Source organism: Camelina sativa, chromosome 3 (genome assembly GCF_000633955.1).
Source record: "Camelina sativa cultivar DH55 chromosome 3, Cs, whole genome shotgun sequence".
Taxonomy (NCBI): domain Eukaryota; kingdom Viridiplantae; phylum Streptophyta; class Magnoliopsida; order Brassicales; family Brassicaceae; genus Camelina; species Camelina sativa.
In genome coordinates, this window is record NC_025687.1 from 27,200,929 (window position 1) to 27,219,936 (window position 19,008).

The following is a 19,008-nucleotide window of genomic DNA, read 5'->3' on the forward strand; positions in this document are numbered from 1 at the left end:
TCCCTCTTGCTCCTCTTCCTCTTCCTCTCCCTCCTCTTCCCCTCACAGCGCCTCCTCCTTCAGCTTCACCGCGCGAAAGCTCGCTCCTTGCTCTTCTTCCAGCCTCTTCCATACTCAATTTTGGCCTGGGAGTTTCATCCCTAGGCTTTTGAGCCCTCTTCTGCTGCGGTTGTGAACGCTGCTGCTGTTGCTGTTGCTGTTGCGGTGGTGGAGGCTGAGGACGTCGAATGTGACGGTTTTCTTCTTGTTGGATTGGAGCAGATCCCACAAGAGGCTTCCCTCGACCTGCTCCACTTGGATGCGAAACCTCACTTCCTAACGCATTGAATATGGTAATAGGTGGATCAGCTTGACCAGATTTAGACTCTGGTGGTGGTGGTGGCGAAGAAGTTACGTCCTTCATCTCCTGTAGCTTCGAAAATACAGGACTTCCCTGAGATTCATCACTGTGCTGCTGCTGCGATTGTGAGTGTTGTTGTTGCTGCGGTGGAGGCGGCGAATGGCGAGGAGGATCAGCAGCGAAAGGTGAAACGGAGTCTGACCCAAGGGATCCTCTACCACTGCCAACGCTAGAAGAATCAGGTCTACCGAAAGAAGAAAACGCAGGAGAAACCGAATCAGATTGGATCGGACGACCACGACCATGACCATAACCTCCGGCAGATGACGACGACGGTTCACGTCCAGGAACCACCGGTTCGCAAGCCTTCTCCGGTTCACGATTCACACCGAATTGTCCCCTTCCAACGGCGGGAAACCCTCCATCACCACCGGAACCACGTCCACGACCACGGCCGGCGGAGTCGGAGGAGAAATGAGATGTGGATTGGGTGAGAAATGGAGTTTGTTTGACTATGGATGCTGCAATGGTGAAGCCATTAGGGTTTGTGAATCTTCTTCCTAAAGCACCTCTCATCTAGAGATCTCTTCTTTGTAAACAATGGCGGTTGTCGATCGATTGAGAGGATTCGAGGGTTTTGAGTTTACTCTCTCTACTGTGTTCAATCGGAAAATGAATGGGGTTTTCCTCCACGACACCGTTTCAGGTGACCAAGAACTGCATATTTGTGATTTCGTCCCTGAATCTTTTTATATCCCACGGAAAAAGAACTATACTTTTAAAATGATCCCAAAAATCCCCATTTTGGATACATTATTAGGTAGGCTAACACATAACAGTATAACACAACACGAGTACATCTTAATCCTCTGAATCCCCTACGACGAGGTGATAAACGAATTATTAGATCTTTTTTCGTTAAGAACCGCCAAAAATGATACAAATTGTTATTTTGTAATTTGGTCCCCGGAGCTTTTTATATCCGACGAAAATAAATTATACTTTTACATGGATACAAAACCCCTCATAATTAGAGACATTGATTAGGCCAAACTTGATCGTCTAACATGTAACAGTAATTATTTTTGTTGAGAAGAACAAAAATTATCAAAATAAAAATTTAAAAGAAGATGATGATATGACTCAAATAAGTCTAAGAACTCAGAAAAACAACTCCAAATTCAAGATGGTTGCTGTCTTCCCCCAGATACTACTACATAACTGGAAATTGACTCTGACTGGGTAAAAACCGATCATTGTTCCACCAAGAGTTTTTTTTTTTTTTTCTGTTAAAATTGTCCCACCAAGAGTTAAAAGCCGCTCGTGCATCTTCTGTGTTTTTTTTTCAAACACATTCATACTAATGTAAAGAAGAAGACTAAAATCCAATAATTAGAACTTACAGTCATCAGAAAACTCAACAAACGCAAATCGAAGAACTGAATGTGGATCTCCACAAATTCGACAATCAGCAACCGATCTTGATAAGATCATAACCAACCCTAGTTTCTAGGTTTGGTTATCAATCTGTTTTGTTTCGTTTGTGTATTTAAAGACTTCAATGTCACGTTAATGGAATAGACTTGAAATTTGACAAAACAGAGTTTATCTCTTTGGTTACTTGTTCATGTGTTAGATAGACATAACACATCTCTTTGGCTTGGAAGAGGGACCATTCCATCAGATCTCCACAAATTCGACAATGATGCTATATTACTACTTCAACAACCGATCGCGGGTTTTAACTTCTGAGTTACGACGTTTACTTATGAAACCAAGATTTCGTTAATATGAAATTACTCTCTGCAGTTTTAGTAGTGTATGATGAATATATTGAACCCAACAATAGTGAAGGAAACTTATCTTCAGGACTTGAAACCACAGTAAAATTTGAATTATCAGAGCAAGTAACACAAGAGTCCACAAAATAACGAGTCCAATATCCCTTTATTTGCACAAAATTACAAATAAAAACAGAGCGACTTACTCAATAAACCTTGGGTTAGTTTCTTTTCTTATTGACGTCGTCCTCGTCTAGCGGAAATGTGGCTAGAGAGCTCACTGTCTAGTTATTCCTTCTTGTTGAAGCTGTTTATACTTGCGTGCATCCGGCTGAAAAACTAACTTTTGACACTGATGAATTAGTAGAGTGATCAGAGAAGGGAAGCGGCCCGGTAGACTACTGGCCAGTTCTGGACATCTTTCTATCACAAGTTCCTCGAGGTTAGGGAATAGTGTTCCTCCATAGACCTCTACGTTCTCCCACTCTTCCCAAATTGGCATGTCTTCAAATGACAATACTCGAAGGGACTTAAACGGTTGTTGTCTTTGATCACGCGGTTCAGAATTGCTGTAGTAGAATTCTGAACCTATGCTTATCAGCTCCTTGAGGTTTGAAATCCAAAGTTCCTTGAGACCTGGAAGTCCCCCAAGAGATGGCAGATGCTTACAATTTTTACACTCAATGAGTTTCAAACGTACGATTCTAGCGAAAGAAGGATCACTCATCCACGCTGGGAAACTTATTCCATAATATTTTGTTACGGTGAGTTTCTCTATCTGGTTATTTGGACGTAACTTGTCAAAGATTGCCTCTTCATTATCCTTCATTGGATAATAGCTCTCGACACGAGTTTGTGTTCTCCAAGTAAAATCTATCTCTTTCAGATGGGTCTTGCTCTCCAAATTTGCTTCTTCCGCATCGTTGATATCCCCAATGTTATGCAGGTCGAGGATTGTGAGTTTGCCGCCAAGTTCTGTAAAATCTCTGAGTACAGAGATCTTTTCCCCTTTGCCAACAACGAAACTGGTAAGATTCTGGAGCTTCTTCAATCTACCAAAGTGTTTTGGTATCTGTTTCAAGTCCACTGTATCAGTCAGATCAAGATGATTCAGCCTGGTAAGATTGCAGATAGCTTCGTCTAGCTCGATCAGATTGTAACAGTACGCTAGCAGAAGAGTCTGAAGATTATACAGAAAACAAACGGATGGTGGAAGTTTCTTGAGATCAGTTCCAGAAAGGTCTAAGTACCGGACATGGCTCATTTTCTTGAAAATGTTTTTCGGCAACATCACCAAACTATAGTGTGACAAAGACAATACACGCAGACAGGTAAGACTGGGAAGTAACTTGTCTTTGACGATAGTATTTAAATTGCAGATTTCGGAAGAGTTTCCATCGCTCAAAGGAAGAAAAGTTCGTAAAGACTTTGCATTGTGCAGCATCTCAAACTTCACAGCCTCGCCACTATATTGGTCTCGTAAGTATGATATGTGCCTGGTTTTTCCTGACACCCCTTGAATTGGATTCTCAAACTTGAAGGAGAACTCCCCTGCTGCAAACTGAGCCAACTCGTTGATAAGATCATGCATTGTGAACTTTGTATCCCTGCCTTGTTGGAACAGTGACCTTGAAACTAGTTCTGAAAAGTATACATCTCCAACATGTTCTGTTCTCTCTGTGTTATCCGCCTTCTCCACGAGTCCCTCAGCCATCCACAAAAGAACTACTCTTTCCTTTTCGAAAGCATGCCCTTTTGGAAATATGGAGCAGTAGGCAAAGCATCGTTTCAAGTGAGGTGGAAGGTAATGGTAGCTGACTCGTAAAACTGGGAGTATGTTGGTCGAACCACTTGGAAGAGTCCAGATCTTGCTGTCTAGGATCCTCCTCCAATAATCAACTTCTCTGTTAAACCGTAACAGACCACCAAATGCTTTTGCAGCCAAAGGCAAGCCTTTGCACTTATCCAGTATCTCTTTTTCAAGATCTTCCAGTTTTGGATTTAGATTTTGCTCATGAGCATCACGTACCCGATCCTTGAACAACTCCAAGCATTCTTTATCAGATAGAGGCTGAAGTGTGAGGGTGTAGCTANCATCTCAAACTTCACAGCCTCGCCACTATATTGGTCTCGTAAGTATGATATGTGCCTGGTTTTTCCTGACACCCCTTGAATTGGATTCTCAAACTTGAAGGAGAACTCCCCTGCTGCAAACTGAGCCAACTCGTTGATAAGATCATGCATTGTGAACTTTGTATCCCTGCCTTGTTGGAACAGTGACCTTGAAACTAGTTCTGAAAAGTATAAATCTCCAACATGTTCTGTTCTCTCTGTGTTATCCGCCTTCTCCACGAGTCCCTCAGCCATCCACAAAAGAACTACTCTTTCCTTTTCGAAAGCATGCCCTTTTGGAAATATGGAGCAGTAGGCAAAGCATCGTTTCAAGTGAGGTGGAAGGTAATGGTAGCTGACTCGTAAAACTGGGAGTATGTTGGTCGAACCACTTGGAAGAGTCCAGATCTTGCTGTCTAGGATCCTCCTCCAATAATCAACTTCTCTGTTAAACCGTAACAGACCACCAAATGCTTTTGCAGCCAAAGGCAAGCCTTTGCACTTATCCAGTATCTCTTTTTCAAGATCTTCCAGTTTTGGATTTAGATTTTGCTCATGAGCATCACGTACCCGATCCTTGAACAACTCCAAGCATTCTTTATCAGATAGAGGCTGAAGTGTGAGGGTGTAGCTAGCGGCACAAACATTTTTTGCAACATGGTGACTTCTTGTTGTCACAATAATCCGGCTCCCCTCAGCAGCATATGCAAATGGTAGGCATAGCAGATCCCATTCCCTACAAGTTTCACTCCAGCTCCACATATCATCAAAAACGAGCAGAATTTTTTCTTTTCCTAACTTCTCTTTCAAGCTAACCTGAAGTAGATTTAAGTCAGTAAAATAACATTGGCTTGAAGTGATCGACTCGTAAATTGTCTTGGTAAGGCTGAAAACATCAACCCCCTCTGACACATAAATCCATGCTTTTTTTGTAAAATGATTATTTAAGTGCTCTTCATTGTACATGACTTGTGCAAGTGTGGTCTTGCCAACCCCTCCAATCCCCACAATGGCTATCACGGATATCACGCTTTGATTCTCTAAGTGCTTCTCATTGTCCAGGTACTTTCCTATTGTTGCCCTGCCAACCATCTTGATATTTTCTTTATTATCCGGCTTCAAGAATCCTTTGATCTTCTCCTTGTCTGCATGTCTACCGAACACTCTTTGTTCTTCATATAGAGATGTTGTCCTCAGTCTTGCTATGTGTGTCATCGCCTGTGTGTCAATTTTCAAGTTGAGGTAACCTATCTGTGAGGCTAGACGCTCGAGACTCTCCTTCACCTTCTTTAAATCGCCGATCGAACAGCAGGCGGGCATCATGTAAGTCAATTTGGTTGTTACCATGTCAGACAAGTTGGTAGATTCTTTGCGAAGATCATCTGTAGCAATATCATCAAGAACATCCTCGGCCTGGTATAAGGCGTCTTTTAGCTCATTGAGCCAAGATTGCACTGCATGGTTCTTAATTTGCTTCTCCTCTGCATCAATAAGCACTGCACTTATAATCAAAAGTGCGGTGTGCACCCTCTCATGTATTGTCTCACTATCTTTTTGCGCCTGTAAGAATTCCTTGACAACAGCAGACAATACAGCCTTGATCAGACCTTCTATGATACCTGAGAGAATCGTCGCAACGAGAAACATCCTTTCAGTCTTTGTGGAGCTAACGTCAAACAAGAAATTGAAGGTTATTTTTGTTCGATCTTTATTTTTGCAGTTGATGAGATCCACTAGGCCATTCCATTGACTTTTAAATAATTAAACAAATGAAGACTTGTTGTACCAGTATAATTAATGTACGATAGACAAAGCTACATAATAAATTGCACGTTACATCGTGCATCTGTCTAATAAAATAAAAGTATTTACAACTAAAAAAACCTTTAATTTGATGGTAAGGACGGAGGCAGATTTGGACATCCTGTTATATTAAGAGCATCTTTTATTGGTTATGTTTTGATTGAAAGTCGTCTCCCTTCATCCTCTCATAGTAAAGTAAGGTAAAAAGGAGAAAAGGGAATATCAGTTGCGGGTGATCAGACAAAGAACCTGGACGAAAGGCATAGGGCGTACAAGTTTCTCATTCTCATTCAACAAGCTTTCAAGGAGAGAACATGGCAAACCCTCATTTCTTAGATTGTTTGGAAGCGTTTAACCGGCTTGACCGTATTGCTACGACACCTTCGGAAATCAATGAACTGGGGAAAATGAAGGCGTCTTTTCTGGCAGGAACTCAGGTGCTTGCTGATGCGGATCAAAAAGCAGATGATGTTGAAGGAGTTAGAAGGTGGCTCACTGAATTCCAAGATGCTTCCTTCAAGGCAGAAAATATTCTCGAAGTCCTATCTATGATTCCATTACTTACTCGGAAGCATTGGACATGGAAATCTAATTTTGCGCAAGAAGAGAAAAAGATGCATGAAATGGCTCATGAAAAGATACCCGGCGTGCTTGCGCTACTGGACCGTCTTGTCGGTCAAATAAAAGTGCTTGGACTGAGAGAAGCACAGTGGATGCCAAGGTCACACATGAGTCGTCTTCTTTATTCTCATGACAGATATCTTGGGCGAGAGGCAGATAAGCTAGCCTTGACCAATTTGCTATTGTCTATTGATATAGTTCCGTGTGGAACTCCACTTGTTATCTCAGTTAATGGTATGCCAGGGATTGGCAAGACTGCACTGGTACAAGTTGTTTACAATGAAGAAAGTTTGGCCAGGTATTTTGATCATAAAGTGTGGATTAATGTTGGTCAAGACTTTGATGTCTTCAGGGTAACCAAAGATGTTCTCCAAACACTCACTTCTGCTGCAGCTAACACTGAGTATCTACCTTCACTTCAAGGTCAGCTGATGGAAACAATTGCGGGGAAGAGGTTTCTACTTGTTCTAGATGATTTTTGGTCAGAGGGCAGTTTTAGAATGGAAACTTTTCCTCTCTGCTTTCACTGGCACATCCCAAGGAAGCAAAATAGTTATAACTACTCAAAATGATATTGTCGCTTCTATCACGCAGGCAGCTCAAACCTACCAACTGAAGCTGATGACTGACACAGAATGTTGGGAGCTAATCCGTAGTTATGTTTTGGAGAATAAGTCAGTATGCTCTATAGACCAAGAGCAAGAAAGAGTTGGCAAAAAGATCGCAGAACAATGTAAGGGCTTGCCATTAGCAGCAACATATATTGCATCTCATCTCCAATTCAAGCCAGATCTCAGTGAATGGGAAGTTGTATCAAGCAATTTCTTACACTACACTACCAGTGTCCTTGAAGTTCTAAGGCGGAGCTATGATTCTCTCCCTTGTCACCTTAAGCGATGTTTTGCATTCTGCTCCTTATTCCCAAAGGGTTACGAGGTTGATAGGAAGAACTTGGTGCTTCTATGGATGGCAGTTGACCTCTTATACCAACCCGGGATCGAGAGCAACCAAAGATTGGAAGACATTGGTAACAAATACCTCGATGATTTAGTTGCTAGATCTTTTCTCCAGTCAGTGGACTCTAAGAAAAGGTTTACAATGCACGATCTCATGAATGATTTAGCTAAAACTGTTGCAGTAGATTTTTGCTACAGACTGGAAGATGAGAGTTCAGTGCAGATACCAAAGAGGGTCCGACATATATCCTTTTGTGGGAAGCAATGGGATTCTTCTGTAGCTTCCACTCTCACCCGTGGAGCTAAGTATCTGAGAACCTTTCTTCCACTAGTTGTCTCACCTTTTGGGTGTTCTAAACTAGTAGAGAAAGCTCTGGACCCGTTGCCAGAATTCTCAGAACATACATTGAGGTGTCTACGTATTCTTAGCCTGTCTCATTACCATATAACCAGATTGCCTGAATCATTCGAAGGACTAATGACGCTGCGATATCTATATCTGTCCAACACCGAAGTGATAGAAATTCCAGCATTTGTGATGGGACTCCATAATCTACAGACGCTTTTCTTGTCAAATTGCCGTCAACTAAGAACACTGACAGAAAGCATAGTAGATCTCATCAACTTGCGTTATCTCGTCATCTTACGGACTCCATTAGTACAGATGCCAATGGGAATTAGTAAACTTACAAGCCTGCAGAACCTGTCAAATTTCGTTGTAGGAAATCTGAATGGGGCCTCGCTGGAAGAACTGAGAGAACTTTCTCATCTTCAAGGGACACTTCACATCTCGGAGCTGCAAAATGTGGTTACCCTAGAAGAAGTAAGTGCCGCTTGTTTGAGGGAAAAGCCACTCCTCAAAAAGTTGGTCCTCACATGGAATATGGAAATTTCTGGTCGCAATACAATAGCTTGTGAGCAAAGTGGGTTGCTCCAAATGCTGCAACCTCATCATAACTTGAAAAAGGTTAGCATAAACTCGTACGGGGGTGCAATATTTCCTAAGTGGTTGGGTCATACTTCATTTACCAGCATGACCTCTGTCTCTTTGACAAGTTGCAGCCTCTGTATATTGCTGCCGTCACTGGGACAGCTACCAAAACTCAAGTACCTTAGCATTGAGAAATTCAAAATACTGCAGAAGGTTGGTCTAGAGTTTTTCTACGGTGAGAACGGCAATGTATCGACCCTAGAACCGTTTCCATGCCTTGAGGATCTAAGTTTCTACGACATGCCAAGATGGGAAGAATGGCGTTTTCCTGAACTAGAAGGTCGGATCTTTCCACGCCTTGACAAACTGACCATTAAAAGTTGCCCCAGACTGACAAAAAAGTTCTTGAAGGGGCTTCCTGATTCCACTAAAGTTGACTACGGCAAAATTTCAGAACCATATTTGCCTAGAAACAAAGAGCTGCATAAAGAAAACAAGGAGCTATGTAGGCCAGAACCTGAAAGCTCATCACGGAACAATGAAGATATTTTTGGAACCTCGTCTAGTGATGCTGCTGCTAGCACTCATGGGAAAAGGATGCCTCAGACAGACGAAGATGAAACTGGTTTTGAGAGTATTAAAGTGACAAAAGTTCCGCAGCTCAAAAAAGTTTATGCAAGTATAAAAAGACTACATATTGAAGGATGCCTCAGAGAAAAGTATCTACCAGAGAGCTTGCTGCAAGATTGTCCCAATCTCCAAGAACTTTTAGTCGTTAGTTGCCATTCCCTGGAGGCCTTGCCTGGAGAATACCCTTCCACCACTTTAAAAACCCTGTACATAAGAGATTGCATGAAGCTGGAATTTTTAGAAACTGTGCAAACAAATCTCATATTCCCACAGCTCGAGGATCTCTTCATAGACAGTAGTTGCAGCAATCTCCAGGAATTCCGGTTTGCCAGTTTCCAGAATCTCCGAAGCCTTTCATTAAGACACTGTGAGAAACTGAGTGGTTTCACCGTGGCTCATAATGATGGTCGTTTAGCTCTCGAGTCCTTAGAGATTATGGATTGCCCGATGCTGAAACTTTTCCCTAGCGGAGTGGGAACCTTGAAACTCACGTCATTGTTAATCTCGATTTGTGGGAATCTCAAAAAACTGCCTCCAGATTTGAAAGAGTTCACTTCTCTTCTGTCGATCCATATAAACAAGTGTCCTGAAGTTGAGCACGTTGCTTTCTATGCTTCGGGAACTTACTACGGTTTCCCTGAAAGTCTTCAAACGCTTTGCATCAATTTCTGCACAAAGCTCAGACCTATGGCGTGGAAATTGAATAAACTTCCTAACTTACGTGATCTTCAGATCAAGGGAGGAAATGATGACGTTGAATCTTTCCCACCAGATGAAAACCTTAACCTCCTGCCTTGGGGTCTTAACTCTCTACGGATAAGCGAATTCAAGAATCTCCGAACTTTGAATAACAAAGCACTTAAAGTGTTAAGGATTCTAAGGATGCTAGAAATCAGCGGATGTGATAAGTTAGCATCACTACCAGATGAAGGCTTTCCTTCCTCCCTGTCTCTCCTGCGCATAAATGGTTGTCCTATATTGAAAGAAAAGATATACAGAAAAAAAATTGAATGGTTCAAGATCAAGCATATCCAGCGGGTGGTGATTGATGGTGAAGAACTCATGCGTTGAAGGTACATAGTAGCGACATGTCTATGATATTGAAACTTACATAGACAGAAGATGTATCCCTTATTCAGTAGATCTTCATACTGTTGCTTTGTTTCCTTGCAGGAAGAAAACTTAATGTCGGAGAAAACATAGCTCAAACTGAAGGAAGTTGGAAAATATGCTTCAAGCCGATCTATATTGCAAGAGACACTGCAGGCAATGACAGAGTGAATATTTGACACATTCATATTTTTCCCACTCTGCTTTAAGGAAGTCTTTGCAGTTAATTTCCATTGCATCGTACCACATTTTTTTCGTGATACCTGTGATTTGATATACACAACATTGTAATTTCATTATGGTAACATCTTTTGAACTGCTGTTAAACATTAAAACAATGAGTCTGTTGGAAAAAAGATATTCACTAAAGCCTAGACCCTACACGAGAACTCCCCAAAATGCTCCAAAATTTCCTTTGAGAAAGATATTAAACTGTAATGTAGTATCTCAGACTGAAAATGAGTTTCAGAACTCAGAACAAGAGCATGCTCATGGTTTCTTTTGCTTTCCAGATACTACATAACTGGAAATATAACTGCTCTACTAAAAGAAAATGACAACTGGAAAGTATTACTGAAGGAAAAACTAAATGTTGCATCATCACTCTGCTTCATCAGCAAAAGCTAGTACTGAGTCAGTTTCTCCTAGCTTGTGGATGGTGATCGAGTGATTTGTGATCTCACTGGCGTCTTTGAAGGGCTTACCCTGAAGAAATCAAAAGAATTAATATCATCTTTTGAATATTCAATGAAAGGTTTATTACAAAAGAGAAACATGTATGTACCTTATTGGCTGAGATCCTAAGACTAAGCCGCTGCAATTTAGTGCCGCAACTGCACTCTCTGCCTTTTTCATCCCGAAAACAAACATATAATCAGTTGTTCAGTAAGACACAAAAGCTGAGTTTTTACCAGGATCTGAGGAGCTTACCATGGCAAATTCAACAAAAGCTATGCGAGTAGAATGCATTTGGTCACCGAGAAGTCTTAGGCGAGTAATCTGTGTAGATAAGATAGAGAAATAAACTTGAGTATTATTGTGGCATTCACAAAATGATTCAAATTATCTTTCAGAAAGAAGAACATAGTAGCTTTTGGATTCTGGACTGACCTCACCGCATCCAGACTGAAAGAAGGTTTTGACATCATCTTCAGTAGCCTGCAGTTTAAAGGAATATCTTCAAACTGGGAACAAGGACGTAAATGCAAAATTTTATTAACTAAAAAAAAAGTGTTTACATTCTTGTCGACATTTGTGCAGTAGATGGTCCTTGTACACATCTCTCTTTCATCTTCTGACTGGATAAAAACACCAAAGGGAAACCACAAGTTTTAGTTACAAAACTGTATATACTAGAATCAAATTTGATAGCAGTCTTTTGAAGCTCTAGTTACCCTGGGAAGAAATGTGGGATTCACTGGAAGAATAGCAGTTTTTGAAGGTAAGACTCTAACTGGGTAAAATCCAATCATTGTTCCACCGAGAGTTAAAGCCACTCGTGCACCTTCTGTTTTTTTACAAACACATTCATACTGATGTAAGTCAAATTTGAGACTTGAATTTTTGGTAAAGAAGATTACAAAAAAAAATCCAATAGCTTTAACTTACGGTCATCAGAAAACTCAACAAACGCAAAGCGAAGAACTGAATTTGGATCTCCACAGATTCGACAATCAACAACCTTCAGAAGAAGATTCCTACAGACTTCAACAACAAAAGATAAAAAAATGAAATAAATCTAAAAGGGGTTCGACTTACTTGTCCACAGCTGCTGAACAAGCCAGCAAGGACTTCCTCAGTCACCTAATTGAAAAAATAAAATATGTAGGTAATTAATGAATGCAACATTGAACTACATTTCTGAAAACCTGAAGAGAGAGGCTTTAAGGTAACTTACACTCTGATCAATGTCAGAGACGTATACTGTTCTTCTAATACTATCCTCCCTTTGAGCCTTAGAAGCTCTTCCAGGTAACCTCAGTCTCGTCCCTTGGTTAAAGTTGTTTCTTCTCTGTAATCCACAAAACAAAAAACAGACAATTTACCATATTTCAATTGATGAAATGTTATATAAAGAACATAGAGGAGTTGGAAAACTTAGACAATGTAACTTATGGAACAACCAAATCAAACAAAACAAGATCAAAAACCAAAACTTTTTTCTATTTGAACCATCAAGCACAAAGAACTCAATTGAGAAACATAATCTGATAATATTAAAAGATTCAACAATCAAAATCCAAACTTTTCAATCAAAATGGATCAATGAGAAGCAGGATAATAGAGTGTACCCTGCGGTGAATGCCATCTTTTTTGTTGTTGTTGTTGTCTTCAGCAGATGGCTTTTTAGAATCGTCAGAAGAGAGATTCTTCTTGTAAGAAGGGAAAAACTCCTTAGCTTGAGGATTGAGTTTCTTGAACATGGCCACAAGCTTCTTCATTTGATCACATTCCGGTTTGGATGATTTGGGTTTGAGGTCCGATTCGGTTTCCGGTTTAGAATCCGTCACCAAGCTCTTCTCAATTCCCTCACCACCATCGTTGATTGCCTCATTTGGATCAGTGGGCATCTCAGTGATCGCAGCCATTATTTTCAGATCAGAGAAAAAATCCAAACAGAGGAATCAAAAAGTTGCGAGCTTTTTCTTCTTTCTCTCCTTCAGTCGTATTTTATTTGGGATAATGAGAAAAAAAAATGCAAAATTTTGATGAGAGTAACCAAGTTTTATCAGAATTCGAAAACGAGAATGCTTTGATCGTAGATATATACAAAAATCTGATTCGGTGGCTGTGGCTGTGGCGATGAAGAAGAAGAAGAAAAAGGAATGATGGGTTTTGGTTTCTTGCTTTGGCCTTTTTCCGGACTAATTAAGAAATTTTAATATTTTCTTCTATATAATAATTTCGTCAAATGGAACAATATATAAATCGAAAAAGATCAAAAAAAAATAAAGAAGATGATTCTCTATTAATTTATGTTCATTCTCTTGAGAAACTTATATAATTCCATTTTATTATATATATTATGGATAGTGTCTTTTTTTTGTCTTTCAATATGTTACGTAAACATATCAACAGCAGAAGAATGAATGTTTTTTATGAACTTTATATTTTCTCCATAATTGCAATTGGCATAATAAAAGTCCATAAAACTTTTGGATTTGTTGCGACTTTTTATTTTCTACTATTGGTGAGATTCTTCGGCCACAATCCACATTCCCTATAGTTCCACTTTATCATCTGCTAGCATTTTATTCTGTTTTGTTATTTTATTTTTCTGCTTCTCTTAAAATTTGGGTTTCAGTTATTTTTGTATGTATACTCTTAATAAGTGATGACAGTAACCACACAACAATAATATAATCTTTTGTTCTGATACAAATACTGAAATGAATTTTCTTCGGAAAAGAACCAATAATCTAAAACTTTGTTGAAATATCAAGTATCAACATTAATATGATCACGTGTCAAATTAGAGATAAAATAGAAAAATTAAATATCTCCCTATTATTAAAAGAGAAGTACATTTGCTAATTATATAATATTACATTTGTAAGATTTACATAATAAGTTATTACCATTTTAATAAATATCATAACTTAAAATTCTTATAATATCACAATTTATAGTTATTTGTACATCATTTTCTTACAAAGGGATGCATCTTATTATTGATTACATTATTATTTACCTAAAACCATAAGATTTAGATTTATGTATCTCTAACTAAACAAATCCTCTCAAATCATCCAGAATCCCTAAAAATCATTAAAATTCAAATTCACAAACTGTTTTGAATAACGGTGGATTTTAAAATAGATTTTAAATCATCAGTTCAATAACAGTAGATTTTAATATACTTTTTAAAATCTACGATTGAATAACATAAATTTGTAAATTTTACACAAATCACTTAAAATGTCAAGTTGATTACATCCCCTTCGTTTTCTATTTCCGTTGATTTGGAAACTCGGTAAAGGGACACATCATAAATATCTTATAAATAAATTTTTAAACAAATTAAATTCAACAACAAATATTTACTTCTAAAAATAACTGATATTTTTAAACATATTAACCTCTAAAAAAAAAAATTCAAAAACAAATATGAACATTAAATAATAAAACATGTCATTTATATATAAAAAATGATATCAATTTAAAACCTAATAGTTAAGCACATAAAAATAAAAACAAACTATAAATTTTGAGGAATATAACAATATGATTGCCTAGAAAACAATATAGGATGTCCTATGTAATCTTAGTTAAACTATGCTAATAATAAAATATAAAAATACAAATATCTAATATTAGTTTAAATTTGCATTGAATCATATCTCGTCTATCTACAAAAAGAAATTGAAATTTTCACAAATCCTATTGTACAAAAGTGACACAAATCCAATTTGGAGGATTTGTAAAAATACTCTATTTCTATATCTTTTTGCAAAGATACTCTCTTTTGCTGTCTATTTTCAATAATACATTTTTCTATATCCTTTATATATATTATTAACTATACATATATAATGTTATAAGTGTATGTTTAGTATAATATAAGGTTCTTTTAGCTTATACTATACACAAGTCTAATGTACATAATGGAAAGAGTTCAAACAAATGATGCAGGATCTGCATATCAGTCCTAACTCACAAGCGAAGCTATTTTGTGACAATAATTCAGCATTGCACATTGCTAACAATCATGGAAAATCAAGTGAAGAAAGAGTTTTCTAAAGCTCTTTCTTTCATGCGGCTTCTCATAATCAGCTTGCAGATATTCTCGCAAATCCATTGCAATCGGGTCCTTTACATAATCTTCTTAGTCGGATGTCAGTTTCAAGCCTCTATTATCCTAAAGATCATTTGGCTTGAAGGGTATATTAGCTATACATAATATAATATTATATATGTATTTATACTAGTATTTTTGCAAAGTGTTTTGACAATTAAATTTGTTTTGAAAATTATTAGCATTGAATGCCATTAAATGTTTATATCCATATGGAAACAACTTTAGTTAACTTTCTCTACTATCTTTATAACCAAACACAACTAAAATATTTTATTTATCCATATATTGTTCTACAACTAATATCCATATACATATTTCGCAATATTCGCAGCAAGATATAAAAGTATGTCACCATTCTTCTTTGTGATATATTGGATCAAGTTAAATACCGACAAGGCCTCACATGGGAATCCTGGTTTGGCCACAGTTGGGGGAGTGTTGCGAGATAGGATGGGGCAATGGCGTGGAGGTTTCTCGTTGAATATAGGTATTTGTTCTCCGTCCTTAGCAGAGTTATGGGGAGTGTACTACGGTCTCCATATTGCTTGGGACCAGAGGGTGACACGGCTTGAACTGGAGGTTGATTCGAAGGTAGTTGTTGGTTTCCTTACTATAGGGATTGATGCATCGCACCCCCTGTCGTTCCTTGTACGTTTGTGCCATGGCTTCATTTCAAAAGATTGGATAGCCCGCATATCACACGTTTATAGGGAAGCTAATCGTCTAGCTGATGATTTAGCCAACTATACTTTTTCTTTATCTTTAGGTTTTCATTGGTTAGCGACGGTCCCGAGTTGTATGCAGTCGCTTGTTAGGGATGACACTATCAGAACCACGGTTTCGCACCGTGTCCACCTGTAATTTTTTTTATTTTATAAATAAATAGCAAGGATGTTGTTACCTCCTTGTCCTCTACCAAAAAAAATATATTATTCGTTCCATTTAATCTTATATTATAACTATTTGTTATTTTTCTAACATGCATGCATAATAATACTTATCTATCCATTGGATTTACACGGTGTTGACTATGCGCAGACTCTCTTTTGATTCTGATTACTTTAATGAATTAGTTTTACTCTAATCTGTAATACCAAAAGCAATTGAAAATATTCCAAATTTATTGAGTAGGAGACGTATAACTGTACAAGTACTTATAAAATACTAACAGATGGGAATTAAATTAATTTAAAGTACGTCTCTAGTCTCTCCATCATTTGACTTTTTACTTGAAAAAACTATATCTCGAAGTAAGATTTAAGTGTATGAGAATGAAAATTGTGAATTAGTTGAACCCTAACAAAAATTTTGGAAAATGTAAGTTCAAGTATATTCACAATTACATATGTGTTGATTTTATTTATTGGTTTTTATAAGTTAGGAGACTACCCATTGTCTACACACAGCTTCAAGTAAGGAGACTATCCATTTTAGAAGTTTCGCAAAATTTCAGCTCGCTAGACAGCTTTTGAGTTTTTGATAATTCTTGCCAACAACTTCCTCACAAAGAAGAATAACGACCTTCTATTGGGCCTCTAGTCCCATTATGACCCGTACACCCGACCCATCTTGATCAAGTTACAACGGATTTCGTAGAAAAGAAGTTACTTAAAACGGGACCTGATGATTCGTCGTTACTTCTTTGTCAACCTATTTAATGAAGTATTTTGTTGCTTAGGAGATGCGAAAGTGAGGTATTATTAAATATTGGAAAAAAACACGAAAGACTATAATGGCAAATTAACTCTTTTTTGCTGCTGTTTAGAGACCAACACGATTGTTGACTCTAATGGCGGATCGTAATCGGATCAGAGGATTTCTCAAAGATGAACACGTGACGTATGCTTCCATTCTTCTCTACATTACTCTCTCTAGCTGTCAAATCTTCTTCAATAAGGTTTAAGTCAAATCTCACATTAACATTATATGTTCGTGGATCTATGTTTCTTGATTGCAGTCTTTTTGGCTCAAGATTTGATTTTATTAGATCTGGACATTAGGCTTTTTTAGATTCGGTTCAGTTTGCATTTTCTGTTCTGTTTTTTTCTTTCAGTTTTAGAATTAAATAGCTTTGAACTTGAACTGAAATAAAGCTGTTAATTTTGACAATTTTGGTTTGGCTTGTTAAAATGTGGTTTGGTTTGTTAATACAACAGTAGTTTTTTTTTTTTTTAATTTTTTTTTGTCAACATACAACAGTAGATTTAGTTAATGTATTATGTATCGATGAATTTTTATTAATTCTGACTTTATTTATATATACGATGCAGTGGGTATTGTCATCTACGGAAATAAACTTCCCTTACCCACTTGGATTGACATTACTCCACATGAGCTTTTCCTCTGTTTTGTGTTTTCTCCTCACCAAGGTTTTTAAGGTAACTCAATAATGATCTTTCCTTTAATGTTCATTAGCCAAAACGCTTAATTTTTAGTGTCCTTAAAAGGTTATGAAGGTTGAGGAAGGAATGACACTAGAAATGTAAGATCCAAAGGAGACATAATTCGTAAGCTATTTCTAGATTTACTTTGGGCTTTTAAATCACCTTTTAAAACTAAAAATCCACTCTATATGTACTCAGATATGTTACATCAGTTATTCCAATTGGTGCAATGTTTGCAATGACACTGTGGTTAGGAAACACTGCTTATCTCTACTTAAGTGTTGCATTTTCCCAAATGTTGAAGGCCATTAGTAAGAACTTAATTAGCTCTCTTACTAACACTCATTTAATTTAATTAAAATGTTATGTATAACTGATTTTGTAAGAATTATATTTGTGCAGTGCCTGTTGCTGTGTTTATACTTGGAGTTTGTGTTGGCCTTGAAATAATGAGCTGCAATATGCTTTTGATAATGTCAGTTATAAGTTTTGGCGTTTTAGTCGCGTCTTATGGAGAATTAAACATCAACTGGATTGGAGTAGTTTACCAAATGGGTGGTATTGTTTCAGAAGCTTTGAGGCTAATCTTAATGGAAATTCTTGTTAAGAGGAAAGGCATCAAATTAAATCCAGTCTCTCTTATGTACTACATGAGCCCATGCAGGTATTGAACACAAATGAAAAAAACATGTACTGAAAAGTGTAGATGATTAACTAGACACTTAGCTTAATTACATGGGTGGATGATATATACATTTTTTTATTGATGTGTGCATTGCAGCGCTATTTGCTTGTTCATACCATGGATATTTCTTGAGAGGTCGAAGATGGATACATGGGACTTTCATGTTCTTGTGTTGAGTCTAAACTCGCTCTGTACATTTTCTCTCAATTTGTCGGTTTTTCTTGTGATATCGCAGACAAGTGCTCTAACTATCCGAATTGCTGGAGTGTTTAAAGATTGGGTGGTTGTTTTGGTCTCAGCTCTTCTCTTTTCCGAGACAAAACTCACAATAATCAATCTCTTTGGTTATGCCATTGGTAAGATCATCTTATGGTCATCATGTCACATAAAGTTGAGAATTATAGTATGAGTAAAAATAGTGATCTTGTGAATTGTGTTCACTCGCAGCCATTGCTGGTGTAGCTGCATATAACAACTACAAGCCAAAGAACAGCGAAAACATAAAGTTGGTTTCTCTATCTCCGGTAATTTCCGACAAGGAGCCCGGTAAACCATGGTAGCATTTGTCATCACAAGAGAAAGAACCAATTTTTGTACTTAGGAAATTTTTTTATCTTTTTTTTTTGGGCAAAGGGAAATTTTTGTATCTATCACACAATTTTATACAAGCATGAAGAAAAGAAAATAAAATCTTAGGCAGGATAGGCCAAGGAGTGTAATTGGCAAAACAAAGTTTAATGGCTTTCATGACTATTTTTGTTTAATTTACAAGAGTTGGCATGGTGTGGTGTCAATCAGTACAGCTTATGTTGTGAAGAAGAAAACTTTCACAGATGAGGCCATGTTCGTTTCATCAT

The 19,008-nt window shown here is 37.7% G+C and overlaps 5 protein-coding genes across 6 annotated transcripts in view; 2 read left to right on the forward strand and 3 right to left on the reverse strand.

The window, feature by feature from the left end:
• The window catches only part of LOC104778302, a 3,369-nt gene extending 2,360 nt beyond the window's left edge, over positions 1-1,009 (reverse strand). Inside the window, exon 1 of the mRNA XM_010502719.2 lies at positions 316-1,009. Within this exon, the coding sequence (XP_010501021.1) occupies positions 316-916 (601 nt within the window). The 5' untranslated portion in view covers positions 917-1,009. The remainder of the gene's footprint in view (positions 1-315) is intronic.
• On the reverse strand, positions 2,399-5,880 carry LOC104779352 (putative disease resistance RPP13-like protein 1). The gene is made up of 2 exons (XM_019241086.1): positions 4,288-5,880; positions 2,399-4,192 (listed from the first exon to the last, which is right to left on the reverse strand). Exons 1-2 carry the CDS (start codon positions 5,878-5,880, stop codon positions 2,399-2,401), a joined length of 3,387 nt encoding a protein of 1,128 aa, XP_019096631.1.
• LOC104779353 (putative disease resistance protein At3g14460) lies at positions 7,128-10,586 on the forward strand. Its single transcript, XM_019243974.1, has 2 exons — positions 7,128-10,247; positions 10,348-10,586. The coding sequence occupies exon 1, from the start codon at positions 7,129-7,131 to the stop codon at positions 10,243-10,245; it is 3,117 nt and encodes a 1,038-aa protein (XP_019099519.1). The 5' UTR covers position 7,128; the 3' UTR covers positions 10,246-10,247; positions 10,348-10,586.
• Positions 10,694-13,157, reverse strand: LOC104778303 (polyadenylate-binding protein-interacting protein 8). Of its 2 annotated transcripts, none has more exons than XM_010502721.2 (10): positions 12,576-13,157; positions 12,182-12,295; positions 12,043-12,087; positions 11,893-11,965; positions 11,679-11,791; positions 11,523-11,582; positions 11,395-11,442; positions 11,215-11,283; positions 11,069-11,126; positions 10,694-10,989 (listed from the first exon to the last, which is right to left on the reverse strand). In XM_010502721.2, the coding sequence occupies exons 1-9, from the start codon at positions 12,870-12,872 to the stop codon at positions 11,106-11,108; spliced, it is 840 nt and encodes a 279-aa protein (XP_010501023.1). In that variant the 5' UTR covers positions 12,873-13,157; the 3' UTR covers positions 10,694-10,989; positions 11,069-11,105. The 2 variants fall into 2 exon arrangements, with proteins under 2 accessions (XP_010501023.1, XP_010501022.1); XM_010502720.2 differs by having other exon boundaries at positions 11,069-11,130.
• Positions 16,788-18,904, forward strand: LOC104778304 (probable sugar phosphate/phosphate translocator At1g53660). The gene is made up of 7 exons (XM_010502722.1): positions 16,788-16,979; positions 17,353-17,460; positions 17,530-17,564; positions 17,665-17,777; positions 17,869-18,130; positions 18,248-18,507; positions 18,599-18,904. The coding sequence occupies exons 1-7, from the start codon at positions 16,872-16,874 to the stop codon at positions 18,709-18,711; spliced, it is 999 nt and encodes a 332-aa protein (XP_010501024.1). The 5' UTR covers positions 16,788-16,871; the 3' UTR covers positions 18,712-18,904.

What these genes read in the sequence shown, in the direction of transcription:
- LOC104778304 (XM_010502722.1), top strand. Translation starts at nt 16,872, where the DNA reads ATGGCGGATCGTAATCGGATCAGAGGATTTCTCAAAGATGAACACGTG. An exon ending in TCCTCACCAAGGTTTTTAAG is followed by an intron (nt 17,461 to 17,529) that starts GTAACTCAATAA and finishes TGTCCTTAAAAG; the next exon opens with GTTATGAAGGTTGAGGAAGG. An exon ending in TACTACATGAGCCCATGCAG is followed by an intron (nt 18,131 to 18,247) that starts GTATTGAACACA and finishes TGTGCATTGCAG; the next exon opens with CGCTATTTGCTTGTTCATAC.
- LOC104779352 (XM_019241086.1), bottom strand. Translation starts at nt 5,880, where the DNA reads ATGTTTCTCGTTGCGACGATTCTCTCAGGTATCATAGAAGGTCTGATC. An exon ending in TTGAGAATCCAATTCAAGGG is followed by an intron (nt 4,193 to 4,287) that starts GTGTCAGGAAAA and finishes CTCACACTTCAG; the next exon opens with CCTCTATCTGATAAAGAATG.
- LOC104778303 (XM_010502720.2), bottom strand. Translation starts at nt 12,872, where the DNA reads ATGGCTGCGATCACTGAGATGCCCACTGATCCAAATGAGGCAATCAAC. An exon ending in TGTTCAGCAGCTGTGGACAA is followed by an intron (nt 11,966 to 12,042) that starts GTAAGTCGAACC and finishes CTTCTTCTGAAG; the next exon opens with GTTGTTGATTGTCGAATCTG. An exon ending in ATCCCACATTTCTTCCCAGG is followed by an intron (nt 11,583 to 11,678) that starts GTAACTAGAGCT and finishes GTTTTTATCCAG; the next exon opens with TCAGAAGATGAAAGAGAGAT.
- LOC104779353 (XM_019243974.1), top strand. Translation starts at nt 7,129, where the DNA reads ATGATTTTTGGTCAGAGGGCAGTTTTAGAATGGAAACTTTTCCTCTCT.